General features: G+C 50.0%; 1 protein-coding gene and 2 pseudogenes across 1 annotated transcript; 1 reads left to right on the top strand and 2 right to left on the bottom strand.

Moving 5' to 3' along the window:
* The window catches only part of LOC116781380, a 332,906-nt pseudogene that overhangs the window by 118,713 nt on the left and 191,643 nt on the right, over positions 1-22,550 (top strand).
* On the bottom strand, positions 7,877-11,059 carry LOC116781419 (annotated as a pseudogene).
* LOC116781396 (BTB/POZ domain-containing protein KCTD9-like) lies at positions 18,793-20,056 on the bottom strand. Its single transcript, XM_032677071.1, is given in 5 exon segments — positions 18,793-18,851; positions 18,854-18,899; positions 19,091-19,224; positions 19,471-19,576; positions 19,814-20,056. Coding segments are annotated over 5 exon segments (579 nt in total). The 5' UTR covers positions 20,048-20,056.

Below are 22,550 nucleotides of genomic sequence, written 5' to 3'. Positions count from 1 at the left end.
CTGGGCGGTGCTGGCCACACCTGGGAGGTTGTGGCCACTCAATTAATTGTATAAAAAGCAGATAGCTTTTGTGAACTTAGTGACTCTCCAAAGATGCAGCTTCTGCTCTGGGTAATTACAGGCCTGCTAGGTGGGTTAGATAACTTTATGGGCAACAGCTGGGTAACTGGGGAGATCGTGCTGGGGGCTTATTTCTCTCCTCCTTCCTCCCTTTTGGGTTTGTTCATTTTGTGGACTTCCTCTTGGTAATAAATATTGGGTTTTGTTGAGCTTTCAATGGTGTCAGCTACAGTATGTTCTGAACCCTCCCTAATACAGATGTCATATGATAGATACGACGTCAGAGAGGAGCTGCGATGTCACAGGGAGGATGTGATGTCACTGGAAGGATGTAATGACACAGGGGAGGACATGATGTCATATGATGGATATGAGATCATAGAGGAGCTGTGATGTTACAGAGGAGGATGTGATGTCACAGGGGAGCTGTGATGTCACAGAGATGTGATGTCATGGGGAGGATGTGAAGTCACGTGGGAGCTGTGATGTCATGGGCAGGATGTGATGTCATGGGGAGCTGTGATGTCACAGGGAGGATGTGATTTCAAAGGTGAGCTGTGATGTCACAGAGGAGGACGTGATGTCATAGGACGCATGCGATGTCACAGAGGGGGATGTGATGTCACAGAGGAGGATGTGATGTCACAGAGGAGGATGTGATGTCATAGGAGACATGCGATGTCACAGAGGAGGATGTGATGTCACAGAGGAGGATGTGATGTCACAGGGATAAGATGATGTCATAGGAGACATGCGATGTCACAGAGGGGGATGTGATGTCACAGAGGAGGATGTGATGTCACAGAGGAGGATGTTGATGTCATAGGAGACATTGCAATGTCACAGGAGGATGTGATGTCACAGAGGAGGAAGTGATGTCATAGGAGACATATGATGTCACAGAGGAGGATGTGATGTCACAGGGAAAATGTGATTTCACAGAGGAGGATGTGATGTCAAAGGAGACATACTATGTCACAGAGGAGGGATGTGAGTCACAGAGGAGGATGTGATGTCACAGGATGATGTGATGTCATAGGAGACATGCAATGTCACAGAGGAGGATGTGATGTCACAGGAGACATGTGATGTCACAGAGGACGATGTGTTGTCACAGAGGATGATGTGATGTCATAGGGAGCTGTGATGTCACAGAGGAGGATGTGATGTCATAGGAGATATGCGATGTCACAGAGGAGGATGTGATGTCACAGAGGAGGATGTGGTGTCACAGAGGAGGATGTGATGTCACAGGAGAGTAGTGATGTCATAGAGGAGGATGTGATGTCATAGGAGACATGCGATGTCACAGGAGACATGCGATGTCACAGAGGAGGATGTGATGTCACATGGAGGATTGTGAATGTCCACAGAGGAAGATGTGATGTCACAGTGGAGCTATGATGTCACGGGAGAGGTGTGATATCATATGGTGGATGCGACATCATAGACAAGATGTGATGTCACAGAGAAGGATGTGATGTCATACGATAGATGTGACTCAGGGAGGAGCCAAGGTTGGGGACGGCAAAAACCGGTCCCAGAATGGATCGGGAATGGGGACCCCCCCTGCGTTCCCCTGTGTCAACCTGCTCGGGGGGGCTTTGGGAGGGCACCTCCCCCTCAATGGGCATCCAGCTCACCTTAAATGTGCCAGGACCACCCCACAGATCCCCAAGGACCCCCTAAATCCATCCAGAGCCACCCAGGACGCCCTCATCCCCCTTTTCTGGGGACCTTTAGGGGCACTGGTGGCTGAGCTGGGCAGTAAAGTTCATACCTGTCTACAGCCTGACTCACTGAAATGCTGAGTTTTAAGCACAGAAAGGAGAAGCTTGAGGCAGTTGGTTGAAGGCAGAAGGGTTGATTTCTCATGTATTGAATTATTTCTGAAATGCTTCAAAGCCTGGTTTTCAGGGGTTTCTTTAATTTGGCAAGTTCTTGGGGTTTTCTTGGGCTGTTCTTTGTTGGGGGGTGGTGGGTTGGTTGTTTTTACAGTTACTTGCCTCATATACTTGGTGCTTTTCCCAGGAGAACATTGATTTGTGTAGAGACAAAATCCCTGGAGAATCTTTAATCTGGGGAAAAATACTCCCCTGGGAAGGATGCAGGATGAGTTGGTATTATTTATTTAAGAGTTTCAGGCCCAAAACGAGCAGTTTCAGCCAAATTTTCTAAGTGACTGAAGAACCCTTTTCTCCAAATGTGCTCCCCTGAGTCAGTTTCAAATCCCCAGTTGTGATTCAGTTTTCTGGAATGATTCTAAATTAATTAAATGCTTTTTTTGGCCATCATCTAGGCAACTGCTGCCACGGATAACATCGACTGTAAGAAGGCAGAAGAGAAGGACATGAAAGGGCCACCTGTGAGCAAAAGGTATTTTTCATTTTCAGTAGTCTCTGAATTTTTGTTACTAGTTTTCTGTTTCTGTGGAAGAGTTCAGTGTCCTCTCCTGGGAGGGATGGGAACAAATGATTAAAGGTGGAAAATGTTCCGTTCCAACACTGCAAACTGTAATTTGTCCAGATGGTCTAAAGATGTCCAGATTATCGAAAACCTTCCATATTTTTTTTTCAGGGAGAGAAAAATATTTGATGAAGAAATCCAGTAAAGGCAAAAGTGCAAGGCCAAGCCTCAACCTGCGGAAAGCTGAGGGGTGGCACTGGCACCCCAGAATTACATAGGGAAAATAAGAAACACAGGAATTTTGGGTGGGATTGAGCCATTTTCAGTGGGTTGATCCATTTGAGGTGACAGGTTGAACCCTCTTGACTTTTGGCATGCAGAGCTGGGAGAGACTGGAATGTTAATGGTCCATGGCTCCAACACTCTCCAGTTGCAGAAGCAGTGGGGCTTTGCTGCCCGAGGGCAATGGAACCGCCCGGGGCAGAGGGGGGAACACCCAGCCCTGGAGGGGACAGGCTGGGCTTGGAGCCAGAGAGGAAGTGCTACTTTTGTGGTTTTATATCACTATAGACAGGAGCCAAAACTGCCCCAAACCTATTTTACATGGAGACAAAATTGTTCTAAACTAAACCCTACATATAGATAGATATAAATATAGACATAGATATAGATAAACTAACTCTAATCTGCCCCAAGGGATCAGTTAAGAAGACCCTGAGTCACCCTCACTGTCAGGGGGGTGGGACAGGGGCTGGACACGAGGGCAGCTTCTGGTAGCTGCTCACAGAACCCACCCTGGAGCCCCCCTGCTACCAAAACATGGCCATCTAAAACCCAATACACTGCCCAACATGGACCACCTGGACCATGGGTCACCAGGTCTGTGCCCAACATGGGTCCCTGTGGATCATCCAATGGGGGTCCTCCGATGGCTGAGGGATTTGGAGCAGCAGCCAAAGCTCTTCCCGCAGTCGGGGAACTCGAAGGGCTTCTCTTACTGTGGGTCCCTTGGTGTGAGTTGTGGTGGTTTGAAACTCCCAAAATCTAATTTTTAAGTTCAAGCCCCCCTCCCACAGTTTGCCCCTGTGAGAGGGTTTGTGATGGTATGGACTTGATATCTTTTTCACCCCATGTGGAGAGTTTTCAGACAAAACACAACCATTCGTATTGGGGGAAGGGGAAAATATTTACAAAGGTTTATTTACACCCACATATATTTACATTAATTAAATTTCTCCTCTTCTTCAATAAAAGTCCAAGAAGAAAAGAGTCTTTTTATCACTTCTCAGGCCACAGTTCCTTCCTTTCAGGTTTTTGTGGCACTGGTTAGTGTCCTCCATTTTCCCAAGGGCAGCAGATTTAAATATAGCAGTTAGGATTTTTGTTCTCACTTTGTGGAAATTTCAACCCTGAGCCCGAGCCTTCGGGGAATTTCCTTGTAGATCTTCACTCCTCTTGGGTTAGAACATTGAAGGCAGCTTTCAGTTCAGTCTTACCAAAGCTCTTTGCTCTGTCTCAGCTCAGTACAGAATAGAAGCAGCAACAGCAGCAGCAGGGCACGGTCACCTCCTCGATTCCGTCCTGGCTCAGCTCTCAGGACAACTCCGGGTTTCAGCTCCTTTCTCTCTCGAGCTACTGCTGCATTTCGGGACTCCCTAAGGGTTTGGAAGTCCACCCTCCTCTTCAAGGAGTCTCTGGGGTTTGGGAATACAGTCTTACCCCAAAACAGCTCTGTTGAGTTTTCCTCTGTTTGTTGCCAGCTCTCCCTCCTGCAGGAACATCTCTGTGTCTTTCAGCCGACTACAGCTCCTGGCTACCTTTTGGCTTTCAGCCACTGTTGTCTCTGTTCAGGACTGCTCCGCTGCCGCTTTCAGTGTCTTCTGCTGCTGCTGACAGTAAGGAAACTTTTCCAGCTCTTGATTACAGGACCCGGTCCAGCATTGACACTATACCGGGTCTCCCGTGACCTCAGCTGGGGGCTGGGCCCTTGGCCCCCAGAGGGGCTCACTGGCCCCCTGCTTCCTCGTGGCTCAGATCATGGCTACCCTCTTCTCTACCTTCACTACCTTCTCTTCCGTTTCTGTGGGTATGGAATTTCCGTAGGGCGCACGTGGATTATTGATTGGTCCAGTATTATCAGTGGGGCAAACCATTACTACCTCAGAGAAAAGGTTTTTCAACCACCACAATATGGAAGGGATACATTTTGTAAAGTATCTGCACTTTTAGAAAGCCTTTTTTTTTTTTTTTGCAGATAGAGGTAGACTGTCTTCAAATAATGTCATGTTATGTGCTACTTCTGTATAAATTTGAGTTTACCCAGGCTATTTGTGAAGTGGCTTGTTATTTTATAATCTGTGATATAGATACATGTGCCTTTTATTTGTGGAAAAGGGCAGTATTTTCATAGAAATCCATTTCATTAAATGTCCCATTTCATCAGGGAGAACCTGCATTAAACTTTGATTGTATTTTGCATACTGAGTTTGTAGCATTAACGGTTGGGATATTGTAGAACTCACATTTGACAACAGGAACAGCAGTAACAGGAGACTTCAGGTATTTGTAGAGGAGATTTTTGGGGCCTGTTTCTTGGTTTTGGGAACACAAAGGCTGATGCTTGGCAAGGATAGAATATTGTTATTGTAGTGTAGGTCACATTTTTATGAATTGATGGATGTCCTACAGCAAACAGGGCTGATGTGCAAATGTGTGTGTCAGTGTGTTCTGGAACTTGGTTGTGTAACTGTCTGATGGGATCTGTGAGAACTAAGAGTTGTTGTTTAGAAATGATCTCATACCTGAAGAACAATGGAGATATCTGAAATCCCATGGGAATTTTCAGTTTAGAGGTCAAAATCACAGATATTGCACAGTCTGTTACAATGAAGGCAAGACCAGTCTGATGATAATGAGGGGACTGAGCCTGTGAGACCCAAGACTTGTGTTCCTGATGTTAAATCCTGAAATGTCTAAAGCTGCAACTTTTAACTGACCTGCTCTTCAAAAAATAGCAAAATTAAAGATTAAAATTAAACCCCACAGTGTCAGGAGCAGATCTTGGCTGACCTGCATGTTCCATGCTAAACACAAAATTGAGCACTTCAGTCTTAATGGTCTGCACCTTTCCTGGATTGCCCTGATGCTGTTTGTGCTGAACAGGTATTACAATAAAGGCAGTTTTACCTGTCCCTTGTTACTTTTCTGAGCTCTTTGGAGCTGTCTTTTCTTGTAAGAGCAATATATGGTTGTCTATGTTTGTCTGGTGGTAATTTCTCAAGGGATTTGTGTACAGGACGGGGCCTGAATTTCTTGGGTGGTTTGCACAGGTTCTTTGATAAACATTCCCTGGTGATACTTGAAAGATTTTTTTATAAAATGTCTTTTGTAGCATATGCTGTCATCTGTAATGCTTGTTTGGTTTTTTTTTTTCATTCAGGGATGGGACTTGTGTAATACTCACAGGCTAATGCTTGGTACTTAGAATTTCTTTATTATTTTTAATTTTAATTAAAGTGTTTTAGTATCCCATTTTCCCTACAGATGTGTGGAGGAATTGATTTGCTCACTGTAAGTAAAATAGCTGCTTGGTTGAAGGACTGATAAGTTGTAATTCCTAATAACATTTTCTTTTTAGCTTTTTAAAAACTCCCAATGAAGCAGACAAGGCTCTAACATTGAACTGGCTGCAGCTTTTGGTTGAATACAGTCAGTAACTGTCTCCTGTTCTTGAGTTGTTCTGCTGCTGTTTTTCGTTCACAAAGGTCTGGCTTTGCACAAAATGATCTGTAATTCCAGGACAGTTTTGTATTTGTTTGGTTTTGGTTTTTTTTTTAAATTAAACTGCGAGCTGATAGACTTTGATCATTCCTCATATAGTCCAAAAAACACAACACTGGCAGGCTTGAGTAGAAAAATTAAAATTAATAATTAAAAAATTATTCATCTATGCTGGATGAATACAGGAACAGAATCTTTTCCAGTTTTCTTTAACTAAAAGGAATTTGGTCTTGACCTTTTGTTGTCCCTGGCCACATTTTGTGACTTTGGACCAGTTTTATCACTGAGTTCAATCCTGAAGCAAAAAAGTAAAATTCATGAATTGGAGGAATTCAGTTTTTAATGCATGTCCATGAGCTTAGTTCTGATGCTTTTTGGCAAGTATTTAATCTCTTCTACTCCTGGGGTCTGTAAGTTTTATTACTTTGTTCCTTCAGAAGTCTTAAAGTGTTTTTTTTTCCCACTGCAGGTCTGTGTAGAACAGGAGATTTCTTGCCATGTTTCTCCTTCCAGCTCTTCCTCAAAACTCTTCCTGTGCTATCCACTGACACCTTTCTAGTCCCCAGTCTCTGCTCGAATCTCTAAAACATGTGACTCATGTTCCTTTTTATATTCATCTTCACATGACTCCTGAATCTTTCTGTGTGCATTTTTGTTTGTTTTCTCATTGGGTTGTAAACGAGCTGTTGTCACATCTGGTTTCTTGGGTAGGACTTTGGCCTTTCTGTTACACACCGAGTAATTCTTCCCTCCTTTTCTGCTTTATAATCCTTACCTAAAGGAAGGGGGTGAACGTGAAAGCCTTAATTTACTTAATGCAACAGTTTGTCTACAAAAGAAGTTGCTTCAAAAACCAATTGCAAAAGCATCCAAATGGTGGATCCTGAAAGATCCAGTATTGCCCTCTCTGGTTAGCGTAGATAATGTTTAGTTGAAGTACTGATGTTTATTTTCCATTTGTTTAAGAGAAGAGGGAAAATACTTGAAAACACTTTATTGAAGCTTTATTGAAGTTGACATACTTTGTTTAATGCAATAAAGTTTATTATTTCAAAATAACACCCAAAAAGGAGTGCATCTGTGAATAAAGTCACATCTTACCCGGAATTCCTCTCTAAGTCCGAAAAACCTGGCAAACAGCCTTAGCTAAAAATACCCAAGCCTACCTGAGTTGTGCTTTGACTGGTGTGCTTACAGAACATCTGATGGGGGTAAAAGCAGAACTAGGGCTGTCCAGAGCACTCATGTTCTGTGCAGTCTCTGACAGGAACTCATGATGGACTTTGCTGGCCAGAAAGGACACGTCTGCTCTTTCCTGCAGTGTCACAGTTACCAGGGATGTGTATTTGAGACTAAAACCTTGCTTTAATGGACTTTGAGACGTAGACCTTGAGGTTTGGTTTGTTCACAGCCTCATTCTGTCCATTCAGCTCCCTCTGTTGGAGGCAATTCCATTTCCAGGGGAGGTCACCTCAGTTTTGAAGTTGAAGCCTCAGATTTCACTCTGGAAAACTTGGTCAATGTGTTGGTGTCTCCTGCGTGGGTGTTGTACGTGTTGGCTTTCAGTCTCCCACTTGAGGAACAGAAGGTTTCAATAGACCTCAAGTGGTTGAAGCCCTGGCTTTGGCCGTCAGGCCTTGTCTTTCACTGCTGTGGTCTTTTAATAGAGCAACAGAGAATTGCAACAAAAAACTGAAGAGAAAAACATTGTAAATTTTGTTTCAGAATTGTTGCTTTGAACCTCTGGAGGTTGGGAATGGTTTGTCTCCCTTGGCAGGGAGTGTCAGTACTCTTTGTCATTCTGACAGGACTGCCCAGGTCCCTGATTTTATCGTGGTCAAAATACTGGGCTTGGAAACCAAAGCAGGAGCTGGTAGATAACAGCAGCTTGAAAAATGGGCTGATGCCTAATTGATGTGACAGAAGGAATGACAGACTCATGACAGCTAAGAAAAAAATTGGGCTTTTCAGTGTCCACCTCAGGTTAGGATGACTGCCTGTGTCTTTGTGGAGGAAGATGTTTTTGTAACTTTATTGAAACTTGTTAGTAAAATGTGCCTTAATTCTTAAGGAAACAACCACTGTGAAATCTTTTAAACCAAATGTAGATTTCCAAAGTGCAGAAGTTGCTATTAATAGTTTGACTATTCCTGTGGCATCTTTTTGATGCATGAATGACTTTGAGAACAAGAACGTGTTCTTAATTATAACACATTATCAGGTCTGTTTACTGCTAATTATTTTACAAGGTTGAAAGAAGAGTTTAAGATGAAAGTTGTGGGGTTACTTGCAAAGCTTTTGGTACAACCAATGCGGTTGAACCTGGTGGGGAAAATTGCCCTTAAATTGGTTTTGGTAGATCTCATGAGTGTCTAAGGCAGAGACCAACCCAACTGGAGCCTTTCAAGGGTGACTAAGATGTAACTAAATTACCTTTTTGAGAGGTGGGAAAAGCTGATGTCAGGAATTAAATTTCCTTAGGTTAAGTTTATTAAAAATATATTAATATGCAAATACTAAAATTATTTTAATGGTCTTATTTATAGGTTTTTCACTGTGCTCATGTTAGTACTTCTGAGTGTTTGATTGTGACAATAATGGACAGTTTCGTGTTTTGGTTTTTTTTTTTATTTTTCATGTTTTGATACTTTGGTCAAGGCATTAACAATAAAAATCATTCAAAATTTTAATTCATCTTCAAACACCAAAATAGATTTGAAATTAGGTTAATGAGAACAGTGGGGGGAAAAAAACCACCCGAGCCCAAAACCAAAACAACCCCAAAAACTGTTCATTTTTCCATTGTATTTTAAAGAAAGAAGTCTGTAGAGCAGCAGAAAACAGGACACATGGGCAGGTGTGAAAGTCAGACTGGGGCTTGTTGCACTGGTCCCAGTGCTCTTTGCTTCAGTGTAACTGGTCATTTTGAGATGAGACTGAGGAAACTGGGCTGCCAGGGCAGGGACCACTGGCTGGCCCCACTGGTTTTTGCTGAGCAGTGGGTAATTTCTGCATCACTTGTCAAAATCAGCCCACGGTTGTCAGGGAATGGGGTAGTGATGAATTTGGCTTTCAGACTAAAATGAGGTTAAACTTACACATATTCAAAAGAATAAATTGATGTTGGGAGAGCAGATACTCAAAATCCTGAAGACTTTTTGAAACATTTTTGCCTGTCAGCCCTACGGCCGAAACTCTTCCCGCACTGGGGGACTCACAGGGCTTCCCTTACTCGTGGGTCCGTTGGTGTTTGTTCAAATTAGACCTCTGGGTGAAGCTCTTCCCACACTGCCCACACTTGTAGGGCCTCTCCCCAGTGTGGATGCGCTGGTGAATGACGAGGTGGGAGTTCCGGTTGAAGCCCTTCCCGCAGTCAGTGCAGCGGAAGGGCCTCTCATCTGTGTGCGTCTGCTGGTGCTTCAGGAGATGTGAGCTGGTCTGAAACCTCTTCCCACATTCCAAGCACTTGTACGGCCGTTCCCCAGTGTGGATGCGCTGGTGGGTGCAGAGGGTGGAGCTGTCCCTGAAGCTCTTCCCACATTCCCCACATGTGTGGGGCCGTTTCCCACTGTGGATGTGCTGGTGTCGGATCAGGCTGGATCTCTGCCTGAAGCTCTTCCCACATTCCCTACACATGTAGGGTCGTTCTCCAGTGTGGATGTGCTGGTGGCTGAGGAGGTTGAAGCTCTTCCTGAAGCTCTTCCCACATTCCAAGCACATGAAGGGCTTATCCCTGCTGGGAGGCTGCTCAGGGACCACCACGTCAGAGCTCCACCTCAAGCTCCGGCTGCCTTCCAGGCACAGGCTGGGTCTTTCCTCCTCAGAGCACCCTGGGATGGCTTTGGAGCCCCTCCTGCGGGGGGATCTCCGGCCCTTTTCCTCCCCGCTGCCTTCCTGCACCGGGGAGTCCTTCAAAACAGCCTCTCCCACCAGGGTCTCAAGGGGGGATTTGTCCTCCGCGCTCTCCGTCCTCAGCTCGGGGCCTGGGGCAGGAAGCAAGAAGGACAGGGAGGGGATTTGCCTCGGCCCACAGGGAAGGCCAAGGACATCCCCCCAACTCCGGCCCGGCAGGACAGCGGCGGCAGCGGGGTTGTCCTGCAGCCGGGGCCATGCTCGGCTGACAGAGCCAGCAAACACCCGCCCAAAGGGCCACTGACTTCCTCCTCACCTGCCTGGGGGGCCCAAGGCATCTTCCTCTTCACCTCCTCCTCCATCCGCCCAAGCTTTGGGAAGGACAAATCCTGATGGGGGAAAACAAGGGCTGAGTGTGTTGCCTTGGGGGTTCCTCCTGCCCAAGTCCATCTCTAGAACTCACCGGGCATCCTGTGGCCATAAAACCTCCAAAACACCAAGATTCAGCCCAGAAAACCCAAACCACCAAGATTCAGGCAAAAACCCCATCAGAAATAGCAAGATGACTTTTGCCCCCCCAAACTGCAAAAAGTTGAGACTCAGCTAAAAATATTCCAAAATATGAAGATTAGCCCAAAACATCTCTTCCAGAAGTTCCCCCTCTCTGGTGTCTCCCCTCTGGGGTACAGAGAGTCTCCCCTATCTGGGATGCTGGGAGTTTCACTTAGGGATGCTGGTAGTGTTGGGGGTCCCAAGGGTCCCTTCTCCTCTGACTCGCTTTCAGGGTGCGACATTCCTGATATTCTCCCTCTCCAGGTTCTCCACTTTGTTGTCCCAGGGATCCCCACTGTCCAGGTTTCCCCTTCCCCATGACCCCCATTTCATGCTTCCGGGAGTCCCAGGGCTCCTTCCTCTCCGTGCTCCCCCCTCCAGGCTGCCAGGGCTCCCCCAGCTCCGGCATCGCCCCGCTCTGCCCTCCACACTCAGCAGTTCTCAGGCTCCACACCCACCCCCAGCACTCCCAGGGCGCCCCAAAACCGCTGTGTCCCCCCCACCAGCACCGGGCTGACAATGGAGCTGGCGGGGCCTGACCCAGCAACACCAACCCCCACTGTGGGGGGGACCCACACAAGGGCCGGCTGTGCCCAAGGAAACCAAACAGCCCCACAGGCCAGGGGACACCAGAAACTTCCCCAGGGCAATGAGAGCAGGGAGTGGATCGGGCCCCCTGACACGTGGGTGAGCTCTGGGTTCAGCCTGACCAGGGGCAATTTGGCACCAACAACACGGCCCTGACCGCTGGCTCGGCACAGGGGGCCCGAGCTCCCCCCTCTCCAGGTTCTCAGGCTCTTGCAGCTCCCCCCTCTCTCCAGCCTCCCCTGCTCTCCAGGGATCAAGGCACGGGGACACCAAGGCGCTCCCACCGTACACCCGCTCATGCTCTCCTCCCCCGTCCCCTTAGCCCCCTCTCCCACCCCTTTCCAGGCTGCTTCCTGGTGTGGATGTGTTGGTGTCGAATCAGGTGGCAGCTCCGGCTGAAGCTCTTCCCACATTCCCCACACGTGTAGGGTCGTTCCCCAGTGTGGATGTGCTGGTGTTGGAGCAGGTGGGTGCTTGTCCTGAAGTTCTTCCCACATTCCAAGCACCTGAAGGGCTTCTCCCTGCTGGGAGGCTGATCAGGGACCACCACCTCAGAGCTCCCCCTCAAGCTCCGGCTGCCTTCCTGGCACAGGCTGACTCTTTCCTCCTCAGAGCACCCTGGGATGGCTTTGGAGACCCTCCTGCGGGGGCATCTCTGGCCCTTTTCCTCCCCGCTGCCTTCCTGCACCATGGAGCCCTTCAAAACGGCCTCTCCCACCAGGGTCTCAAGGGAGGATTTGTCCTCCGTGCTCTCCGTCCTCAGCTCGGGGCCTGGGGCAGGAAGCAACAAGGACAGGGAGGGGATTTGCCTCCGGCCCACAGGGAAGGCCAAGGACATCCCCCCAACTCCGGCCCCGGCAGGACGGCGGCGGCAGCGGGGCTGTCCTGCAGCCGGGGCCATGCTCGGCTGACAGAGCCAGCACAACACCCGCCCAAAGGGCCACTGACTTCCTCCTCACCTGCCTGGGGGGCCCAAGGCATCTTCCTCTTCCTCGCAGCCTCCTCCTCCATCCGCCCAAGCTTTGGGAAGGACAAATCCTGATGGGGGGAAAACAAGGGCTGAGTGCGATGGCTTGGGGGTTCCTCCTGCCCAAGTCCATCTCTAGAACTCACTGGGCATCCTGTGTCCATAAAAACCTCCAAAACACCAAAATTCAGCCCAGAAAAATCCAAACCATCGAGATTCAGGCAAAAAACCCTTCAGAAATAGCAAGATGAACCCCCTCACAAACTGCAAAAAGTTAGGATTCAGCCAAAAATACTCCAAAAAATGAAGATTCCCTCCAAAAAAATGGTGTTTATTTAGGAGGATGAAGGGATTGATTTCATTTCATGAGCAGTTGATTGACTCACTATATATTAATCAAAAGTTGTGTTAATGTAGTATCACTTAAAACTCACCAGGGCTGTTACTCAAGGTTATCTGGCCCCGTGCCAGCCCAGGGCAGTTTCTCCAAACCACCAAACCAAGTGTGCCAAACGCCCTAGTTGGTCTGTGCCATGGGGGAGTGGGCACTCGCTGAGGGGATGAGAAAACTGCACCCGGGGCTGGGCTGAAAGAGGCTTCAGCACCACTTCTGATGGCCCAGGGGCAGCAGTTGGCTTCTCCCAAACAGAGAGATGGCACTTGTTCCTCTGCAGGAAGTCAAGGGCAGAAGGCTGACTCCTGCTGCATGGATGGAATGGTAGAGGATCCCTTGGGTCCCCAGGATGGATCAGCACTCAGGGATACAAACTGCCCTTAGGCTCAGGATGCAGCTGCCAGCACAGATTTCCCTGCAAAGTCTGAAGTGAGCTAAGCTCTGCAGAGGAGATTGTGCCCCATGCATGGGATTGCAGAGGCTCCCTCAGGTCCCCAGCAGGAATCAGCAACCAGGAATAGACACAAAAGGCACCCCGAAAGAGTTCTGGGGGAGTGTCCTGTAGGGAGGGGACAGTGTCACCCCACCAGGGCGGGGCTGGCAAGTGGGAGGCTGCTACAGGGGTCTGCAAGAGGCCTCGTGCTTGCTCGACGCCAGCACTGCCTGGTACCACACCCCCAGTTGCCCCCGGCCCTGGGCAGCTCTGCTGCCACAGGCTGGGCCCTCACCGTGGCCCTGCAATGGCCCTGCCTGTCCCTCACCGGGGCCCTGCCCGTGGCCCTGTCCCTTGGCTCTCTCTCTGCCAGCGCAGTGGGGCACAGGGTTGGGGGTCCCTCCCAAGCCCCCCGGGCAGCCGGCGTTGGCTGGGGGGATGTGAGGGCTGGGCCTGCTCAGCACAGCCCCGGCCTCGTGCCCAGAGCCTCTTTCCTGACCCACACAAGAGCTTCCCGGCCCCCCCAGGGCTCCCCTGCTGCTGCCTCTCCTGGCCCTGCCTTTGCTGCTCCCTTGGCTGGGGCAGCGGCTGCGGGGGGGGGATGGCAGCAGCTTCAGCTCCACGGCACTTCCTGGGGGAGCTGCCCCAAGGGGGATGGCAGGGACCTGATGGGATGGACACGGCCCAGCAGGGACAGCCAGGGCCTGCAGGGGAAGGCACAGGGACAACCTGGACCCCCACACTGCCACCGCTGTCTCTGCTCCTCCTTGCAGGCTCCGTGGCCAGGCACACTTTGTGTTCCTGGGTGCCCACCATTCAGCACTTGCAGTCGCTCAAATCAGCGCCCGCAGCTCTGCAGCAAAGCCCCAGCTCACCTGGCACACAGGGATGGACACAGTACCTTCTAGGGATGGGCATTCACAGCTTCACTTCTTCCCCACCACAGGGCTCTCCTTCCTCAGCAGCACCTCTGCCTTGCACTTATTCTCAGCCTCACCTCAGGGACAGCTCTGGCCTCACCTCCACGCCACTTCTCAGCCTCACCTCAGGGCCTGGGCTCAAGGACAGGACCTGCAGGGAGGGGACATCATGTGCAAACCCAGGGCTGCCTGCTTGCACTGGCCTCTGGGCTTCATTCTCTTTCTACAACTATCCCAGAACTTAGCCTGCTTTTCTAACACACCACATTTACAGGACAACCTTGGAGATAGATAGGACAGACATCTCTATCACCCTGGGATAGAGCCTCAAGCATGTGCTGCCATAGGAATGGCAATCAGAGAATCACAGAATCAGTCACATTGGAAAAGACCTCCGAGATCATCAACTCCAACCCTTGATCCAACCCCGTCGTGCTCCCAGACCATGGCACTGAGGCACATCCACTCTCACCTTCAACACCTCCAGGGATGCTGACTCCACCCCCCCTGCCAGCCCATTCCAAGCCTCATGACCTCTCCACAAAAAATTGTTTCCTAATATCCAACCTAAACCTCCCCTGGCACAGCTCAAGACCCAGCCCTCTTGTCCTACTGCTGCTTCCTGGCACAAGAGCCCCACCCCCACCTGGCTACAACCTCTGGCAGGGACTTGCAGGTCAGGAGGTCCCCTGAGCCTCCTCTTCTCCAGCCTCAACACCCCCAGCTCCCTCAGCCTCTCTCACACCATTGTGCTCCACTCCCTTCCCCAGCCTCGCTGCTCTCTGCACCTGCTCCAGCCCTCCAGGGCTTCCTCAACTCAGGGGCCCAGAGCTGGACACAGCACTCCAGGGTGGCTCACCAGCGCTCAGTCCAGCCCAACAATCACTTCCCTGCTCCTGCTGACACATTCTTCCTCAGACAGGTCCTCTGCAGAGCCTCTGCCTTCCAGCACACACACACCCCCGCTTGGTGTCACCTTCACATTTGCTGATGAAATGCCTGGTTCTGCAGCAGCTGCAGATGCTCAGGGGCAGCAGGACCAAGTCAGGGGCCTGGGGGATCTGGGGGACTTTTGGGTCCGGGAAGGTCCTGGGGGAGCTGGGGAGGGGATTGGAGGTGGGAGTACAAACCAGGAGAGACCAAGACAGACCAGTACCTCACATGCTCCCCACATCTCCTGGAGATGGGCACCATTGTCTGGGACATCTGAGCCCCCCCAGTGCCCTCCCAGTACAGCCCAGGCCCCCAGTACAGCCCACTGTGTTCCTGTCCCAGGGTGCCAGGTGATCCCTCTTGGGGGGGGTGGGAGGGATTTGAATAAGGAGTGGGGGAGTTTGGGGGATCTGGAGGGTTGGATGGGGATTTGGCGTTTTGGGGCCTTGGGTGCATTTGGGGGAGTTAAAAGAATCTGTGGGCATCGGTGTGTTAAAGGTATCTGGAGGAGAGGGGATTAAAGGAAAAAAGGAGAGTTGGGGGCCATTTGAGGAGGTTAATGGGACCTAGAGGGGGAGAGGAGGGGCTTCCCTACAAGCAGGTCAGTCCTGAGACTCCTCTCATGCCCCCAAGACCCTCTTAGTGTTTCCAATTCCCCCCTTGACACCCCCAATTCCACTGCCCCCAAACCCTCCCCATGTCCCCAAACCCATCCCTGATGTCCACAACCCCATCTCACCCCAGGAGCCCCCTTGGGGCCATCTGACACCCAAAACGCCCCCCCCCCCCCCGCTCACAGAAAGGCCAGGGCATCTGGGGACACGTTGGGGACAGCTGGGGGGTTTTGAGGGGCACTAGGGATTACTGGGGGATACTGGGACACACTGGGGGAAACAGGGGCACAGGAAGACTGTGGGGTTGTGAGGGATGCTCAGAGGGCACTGGGAGGGACTGGGGAGTTACGGGGGATTACCAGGACACAGGGAGACCTGGCAGGTTACTGGGCCATACTGGGCGTTACTGGGTGCTCACTGGAGCATCACTGGGCCATACTGGGGGCAGTGGAGGGTCACTGGGACACACTGGCTGGTCACTGAGGGGGTTACTGGGCTGTACTGAGGGTCACTGGAATAACTGGGGGCACTGGATCCCCTTACCCAATGTGGTACATCTCCCCTCTGCACTTTCGGGGGCCACCCCCGGGACCCCTCCTCTGGGGGCTGGGGACCCCCTGAACCCACTGCTGGGCTTTAGGGGACCCCCGGGCCCCCTCCCTGTGGGGTCTCTGTGTGCTGAGTTTGGGGGGTCTCTGGGTCAGACAGGCATTGGTACCCTTTCCTGGGGTTGGTCCCGCCAACACAGAGACCCCATAAAATCCCTCAAAACCCTGAAATTACCTCAGAAATCCCTCTGGACCATACAAACCTCCTCAAGGACCCCACAAATCCCCTCAGAGACCTCTCCACCCCCAGGACTCCCTAAACCCTCTCAGAACCTGCAAAACCCACCTGGGATCCCCAGGCCTTCCAGGGACCCAGAAACCCCCTCACAGACCCTCAAAAACCGTCTGGGACTCCAAAATCCCACTAAAACCCACAAAACTGCTTCAAATACCCCTCCAAAAGCCCCCCCAGGACCTCCCAATTCCCTCAGAGACTCCAAAACTCCCTCAGTGACCGTCAACCCCCCCCCCTTAAGTCCCCTCCGGACACTAAATCCCTTGAGAGACCCCCCAAAACCTCCTCAGGGACCCCCTAGGGACCCCAAAACCACACAACAGCAGAAGAGCTTTCTGTAAAGGAAGAGCAGAAAATCTGAGAAGGAGGAGACCAAGGAAAAACTGAAGCAAAGCAATCAAATCATCCTGGCCCTTGCAGTTTTTCCTTCACCTTTTTCTCACTTTTCCTTTTTTAGGGTTCTTTTTTTTGGTTGGGTGGTTTTGATTTTTTTTTCCGAGGGACTTTCTCGGCAATCGAATCGAACATCCGGTTCTTGGGAGGCCCCTCGGGCCCCGCGGCCCCCGAGACGGTTCCAAGGCCCTGCGCTCTGACCCCCGGGAACCCTCGAACCACCCCCGCCGAACCCTCTCGAGCCTTCCAGCCTTTCCACCCACAGCCCCGCTCCCCGCAGCCCCCGAGGGGATCCCCAGACCCCGCTCTCCCCACCCCCCGCCAGGTCTCACAGACAAAGGCAGGACCCGCCGCCATCACCAATTCCCGCTCTGCGCGCTCACCGCGTTTCGAGAACACCGCCGCAGCCAATCAGCGCGCGGCCCCTGTCCAAACGCCCAACCCCGCGCCTGCGCGCCGCGCCAAGCAGCAGGGGAGTTGTAGTCCTTGCGGCGGGTCATAGCGGCCATTTGCAGGTGAGCGGAGTGAGGATAATACTTTTTTGGTTTTATTGTTTTTTTCTGTCTTCTTTTTTTTCTTCTCTTTTCTCTTTTTTCTTCCTCTCCTTTTTTTCTTTCTGCTTCGTTTTTTCCCTTTTTCTTTCTTTTTTTCTTTATTCTCTTTTTTTTTTTTTTTCTTTCTTTTTTTATATTGTCTAATTTTTCCTGTTTTTTCTCTTTTTTTCTCTTTTTTCTTTTTTCTCTTTTTCCCTCCCTTTTTTTCTTGGTATTACCTTTTTCTATTTTTTTTCTTTTTCTTTTTTTTAACATTGTTTTCTTTCAGTTGTATTCACAAAGAAGATTTAAACAGATCAAACAATCTCCACCTACATATCTCACCAGCAGATAATCTGGCATTGTTCCAGGTTCGTGAGGATTCCCAAGATCACAAAAACTGAGACATGAAGGGTGTTCACATAAAAAACAGCTTTCCCTGTTTTTTTCCACAGTTAAAGCAAGTGTGGAAGGGGCACTTGGCCCCAGGCAAGATGCTTTTACAGCCACTTTACACAGCCCAGAGTGGATCTGGCTGGCAAATGGGATTATGCCCATGCTTTCAAGGAGGATTTGCAGAGTACATTGAGGGGAAACATTGAGGGCCGTTTCTTCATCTCCTGAAGGGATGAGAAGAGGGGGAGCAGGTGCTGAGGTCCCAGAGCTTCTCTCTGCTTTAGGGACAGTTTTGTTTTCCTCTGTACATTGAATTCCCAACAAAGAATCAAAAAGGTACAGGAACTCCAGTCTGGAGTGGTCAGGACATGTGGAAGCAGGGGAATTTTCTTCCCAGCTGGGATTGAGAGTGCAATTTCACACTCCTTTGGAGAGCATTAACTAAGACAGCCCATTTCTGCCCAGGGATCTTCCAGGGGAACTCAATCCGGGCTCTGGGCAGGTCCCTGCAGGGGCAGCTTCCTCTGCACATTTGAGGGGATAAAGCTGCTCTGAACCTACATTCCAACTACTCCACAGCAATTTAGGACCTCTGAGGACAGTTCCCCACTGTTTCCACCCCAGCAGAGACCTGAACACATCCTGTGGGCACTGTGTGACCACCCCTGGCATTAACACCCTGCTGGAATGAAGACACTGACTGTAAAGACATTTGTCTACCTGGAAACCTCAACTTCCTTTTCTGCTATACAGCAATAATATTTTCTATTCATATTGCAGCTACAGACTTAATAAAGAGAATTGCATATATTGTGCTTTACACATTAAAATGCATTCCAAAGTCAGGCAATGCTAAACAAGGAAAGTCTTGAACCCTCCCCCCCAAACCAGCCCCACTTTCTGGTTTCACAACCAGCCCACTTCCTCACTCTCTTCACAAAGGGAGAAACTCTCTCTTTCCACCTCGGAAACAAAATTCCCTCCCCAAAAGTGATCAGAAAGAGTCTACTTGGGCACTACTGCAAATGGAAGTTGTCTAATAACCATCCTTCTAACTCAGGAAGGGGAGGAGGTGAAGAAAGTCATGGCAAATGTTTGGATTCCTTCCTCTTTGATGTCTTCTCTTCCCTATCTGATGCTCCGGGACGTGTGCAGTATCTCTTCAAAGATGGCTCCTTTCACATCAAGCCCCTCAAATTGGCTTCCTGGAGGTCACAACCTGATAGGTCCCAATTGGGAAGGGAAAATAAAAAAAGGTGTCAATGGAATGCACCCAGAACTCTGTTCAAAGCTTTACTTGAAGTCCATTTACCTGAACTCCATTGGAGTCTGAAGCTGGAGAGGTCAGCCAAAAGCCAGCAATCCCCAAATTACCAGCTGACTATAGGATAGAAAGGAATAGGATGGAAAATGAATCCCAACTCACTTCCAAATCAGTTCCTGCCAACGTTGCTCCCCTGAGGTTACAGTTCTTTAGTTTGGCGTTTCTCAGCGTTGCAACTCAGAGGTTAATTCCTGTCATCTGACTGCCCTCCATGGCCACTCCTTTCAGGTTGGCATCTGGAACCACACAGAGTTCTGTGAGGAAAAACAGTCAGAACCAGCAGCTCCACACTGGTGCTGCCTCAGAGCTGTGTGAATTGGAGGAGGACAAGGGCATTTCGGGCTGAGATGGTCACAGACTCAGGGCAGTCCTTGTGGGCCCTTCTCAGGCTTGGACAAACCCCAGCTGGACCTTTTCTGGGCCATAGAAATGCACAAACACAGGCTTCAGTTGGCACAGATTCACAAGGCAAAACTTCTTACCTTCCAGATTAGCTTGAAGGCCTGAGGGGTCCTCAGAGTTGCAGCCTTTCAGGGACACTCCCTCTGCGTTGGAGCGCAGCATCTTCACCCCTGGCAGGTTGGCACACTGGCACAGACAGGAGTCAGTGAGAGCTGGAAGAACAACACCAAAGACAATCGAGAAGACAGTTTTAATTTCTGCTTTGGGAGTCAATCGCATTAAATCATTACTGGGAGGAAGCGTAAAAGCTTTGGGAACCAGAACAACTCTAGAATATATTTAAGAACTCGATGTTTTACACCCCTCTCTTTGTTCCAGCTCCTCTCTGTTAACACAAGCCCAGCCCTCCCAAGCTGCAGAAGCTCTTCCATCCAGCACAGAGCCTGACAGGTCAGCCCTCTCCAGGCTGGCACAGCACAGGTTGGCACGGGCCAGGTTGCAGCAGCTCAGATTGGCCACCTTGAAGTTGATGCAGCAAAAATCCAGGTGGGAAAGATCCGCTCCACTGAAACTGAGACCCTGGAAATCCCAAGGAATAAACCCCCCAAAAAGGTTACAGAGGGGAAGGGGTAGGTCTGGACACAAAGTTAACTTCATTGTGTAGATAGGTGTGCATTAATATTTACAGTGTATAAATCTAAGTATAAATATGGATAGAAATGTATTAAAATACATACTGTCTATAAATAGATACAAGATAGATACAGACACACACAGGTCCTGGGAGGAGCTGAAGACACCCCACCAGGGAAGGGGGCTTATAAAAAGGAGGGAGAGGGACTTTTGATATGGGCCTGGAGGGACAGGACAAGGGGCAATGGTTTTTTGACTGAAAGAGGGCAGGGTTAGATGGGAGACTGGGAAGAAATCCTTCCCTGGGAGGGTGGGGAGGGGTAGGCATGGAATTCTCAGAGAAGCTGTGGCTGCCCCTGGATCCCTGCAAGTGTCCAAGGACAGGTTGGATCAACCTGGTCTAGTGGAAGGTGTCCCTGCCCATGGCCGGGTGGTGAATGAAAGACCTTTAAGGTCCCTTCCAGCCCAAACAATTCCATGATTCTATACAGATAAATATACACAAGACCATTTATTCTACTACTTCAGACTAATGAAATCTAAATGCAAAGCTCTCAAAAATTGTCCTTGGTTCACTTTACATTTAAACAAATTGCTCCTCCAGGAAATCTTCCCCCTAAAGTAGGAATGCAGCCCAAACCACCCTGGTCTTCCAAGTCAAGGTCAACTGAAGCACAGGACCAACACCAAGCCCTCGATTCAGGCCAGAAGCTCTTCTGGTGCTGACGTCCACACCCATGAAGAGCCTCCAACATTCCCAGCCTCCCAGGTGCTGTGTGAGACACCTGAGCTGGTGAGCAGGGTGACGTCAGGGACAGCCACGGTGGCATCCAGGGCTCTGGGGCTGTGGGTAAGGCGGTGGCTTGGCGTGGGCTGGGAGGCAGGTGTTAGAGGAACTGCTGCCAACTACCTTGATGCCATGTTGGGGCCTGGTGGCTGCCTGGGGAGCTTTCCAGGCATGGATCTTATCACAAAAAAACCCTCTGTCCTTCATACAGGCGGGAAAACTGGAATCCTGATGCCTTCAAATCTTCAGCAAAAACCACGATTCAAAGTACGAGCACTGCTCTTCTGTCGCCACTGAGCCAGTTGTAGGTGGCTGTGATTTAATAAAGCAGCAACAATGGGCCCAAACCCATGGTGTCCTTCAGATGTGCCACGTGCTGAGCAGACTGCGCCCTGCTTGTCCTGTCCTGCTGCCTGCAGGACAACTTCCCCCTCGGCACACCCCCAGCCCCAGCCTTGTTTGGGAAGCTGAGCTCTGGCTGAGGCTTTCCCCAGGAGAAGCCTCATTTGTCTCTCCTCAGGGCAGTCCCCCCAGCACCCAGCCAGGATAGGGCACAGAATGAGTGGCCCCAGCTCTGCCTCCCCAGGGTGTCCAGGTATCCCACGAGGGTCTGCTCTTGCTGCATCACCACCTCCCCTCACCAGAATGGATTTGGAAGGCTTTCCAAGCACAGGGAGCCAGAGGGGACCGAGGGAAACCTCAGGGCTCCTAGAGGGACTAGAGGACAAACAGGGAGTCTGGGTCACCGCCCCCATGGCAGAGGATGGGCCTCCGCTGTCCCTCTCTTGCACCGGTAGCATGTTTCCATCTTTTCTGCCCTGGGGAAAAGAAGTATCCTTTGACTTGGAAGAGCTGATTAGCATCATCTTGTGATGCCCTGGGAGGGGATTAGTTTTGATGGAGTCACCTACAGGAAAGTTTGGAGACCTCCCTCAGTGTGTCCTGTGCCGGTGCTGAGCACATGGAGGGAAACACACCAAGAGTCAGACGGCCCTGCCCAGAAGAACTGATTGCCTGAAATAAGTTTTTGCATTTTCTCTTTTTTTTTAAAACCCAGTTCCTTCCTCAGTATTGCCTCTGGCACGAGTGGCTGAGAAGGGATAAAACAGGAAAGAAGCCTACAAAATATGCTCCAAATACAATGGATTTTCTAGTCTCATGGCTGGAAAATGCAATCTCCAAGATAGTTTCCAAACTAGGAAAGAGACTCTTCTTCCACTCTACCGTGAATCTCATCTGTCATGAAGTTTCTCTGCCTACAGATGCTCTAAGGATTGTTGGATGTCATCCTAGGTATGCCCACAGTTATCTACTGATGGTCTTGCCTTTCAGAGAGGGCACTGCCGTGGGGGAAAGCACGAGAAACTCTGTCCTTGGTAAAACAGAGGCTTTGCTTTGTCTACCTCTTGAATCTGGGTCTTGCTCAGGGCAATCAGTGTAAGTTTCAGAGAACAGCACTACTTATTTATCCAATCAATCACATAAATCCCGAACTGTCAGTGGCTTGCTCTACTTCCTGCCCTAATGTCTGTCCTCCTTAGCAGGTGGACTGGCACGACCTGGCTCTCGAAAAGATCCTCTTCCAATCTTTTGGCAGTTTCCAAAGATGCCAAACAAACATCCTTGTGGGAAAGGGAAGAAAGGTGCAACAAGGAAAGCAAAGATTGAGAGAATAGCTGGGCTAAACTGGGCTCCTTGAAGTAGTACTTGATAGACACTTCCCCTGTGTGTACCAAGGGG

This window comes from Chiroxiphia lanceolata, assembly GCF_009829145.1.
Source record: "Chiroxiphia lanceolata isolate bChiLan1 chromosome W unlocalized genomic scaffold, bChiLan1.pri scaffold_44_arrow_ctg1, whole genome shotgun sequence".
NCBI classification, from domain to species: domain Eukaryota; kingdom Metazoa; phylum Chordata; class Aves; order Passeriformes; family Pipridae; genus Chiroxiphia; species Chiroxiphia lanceolata.
Note: the sequence above shows the minus strand (reverse complement) of the source record. Positions and strands in the feature narration are given on the sequence as shown.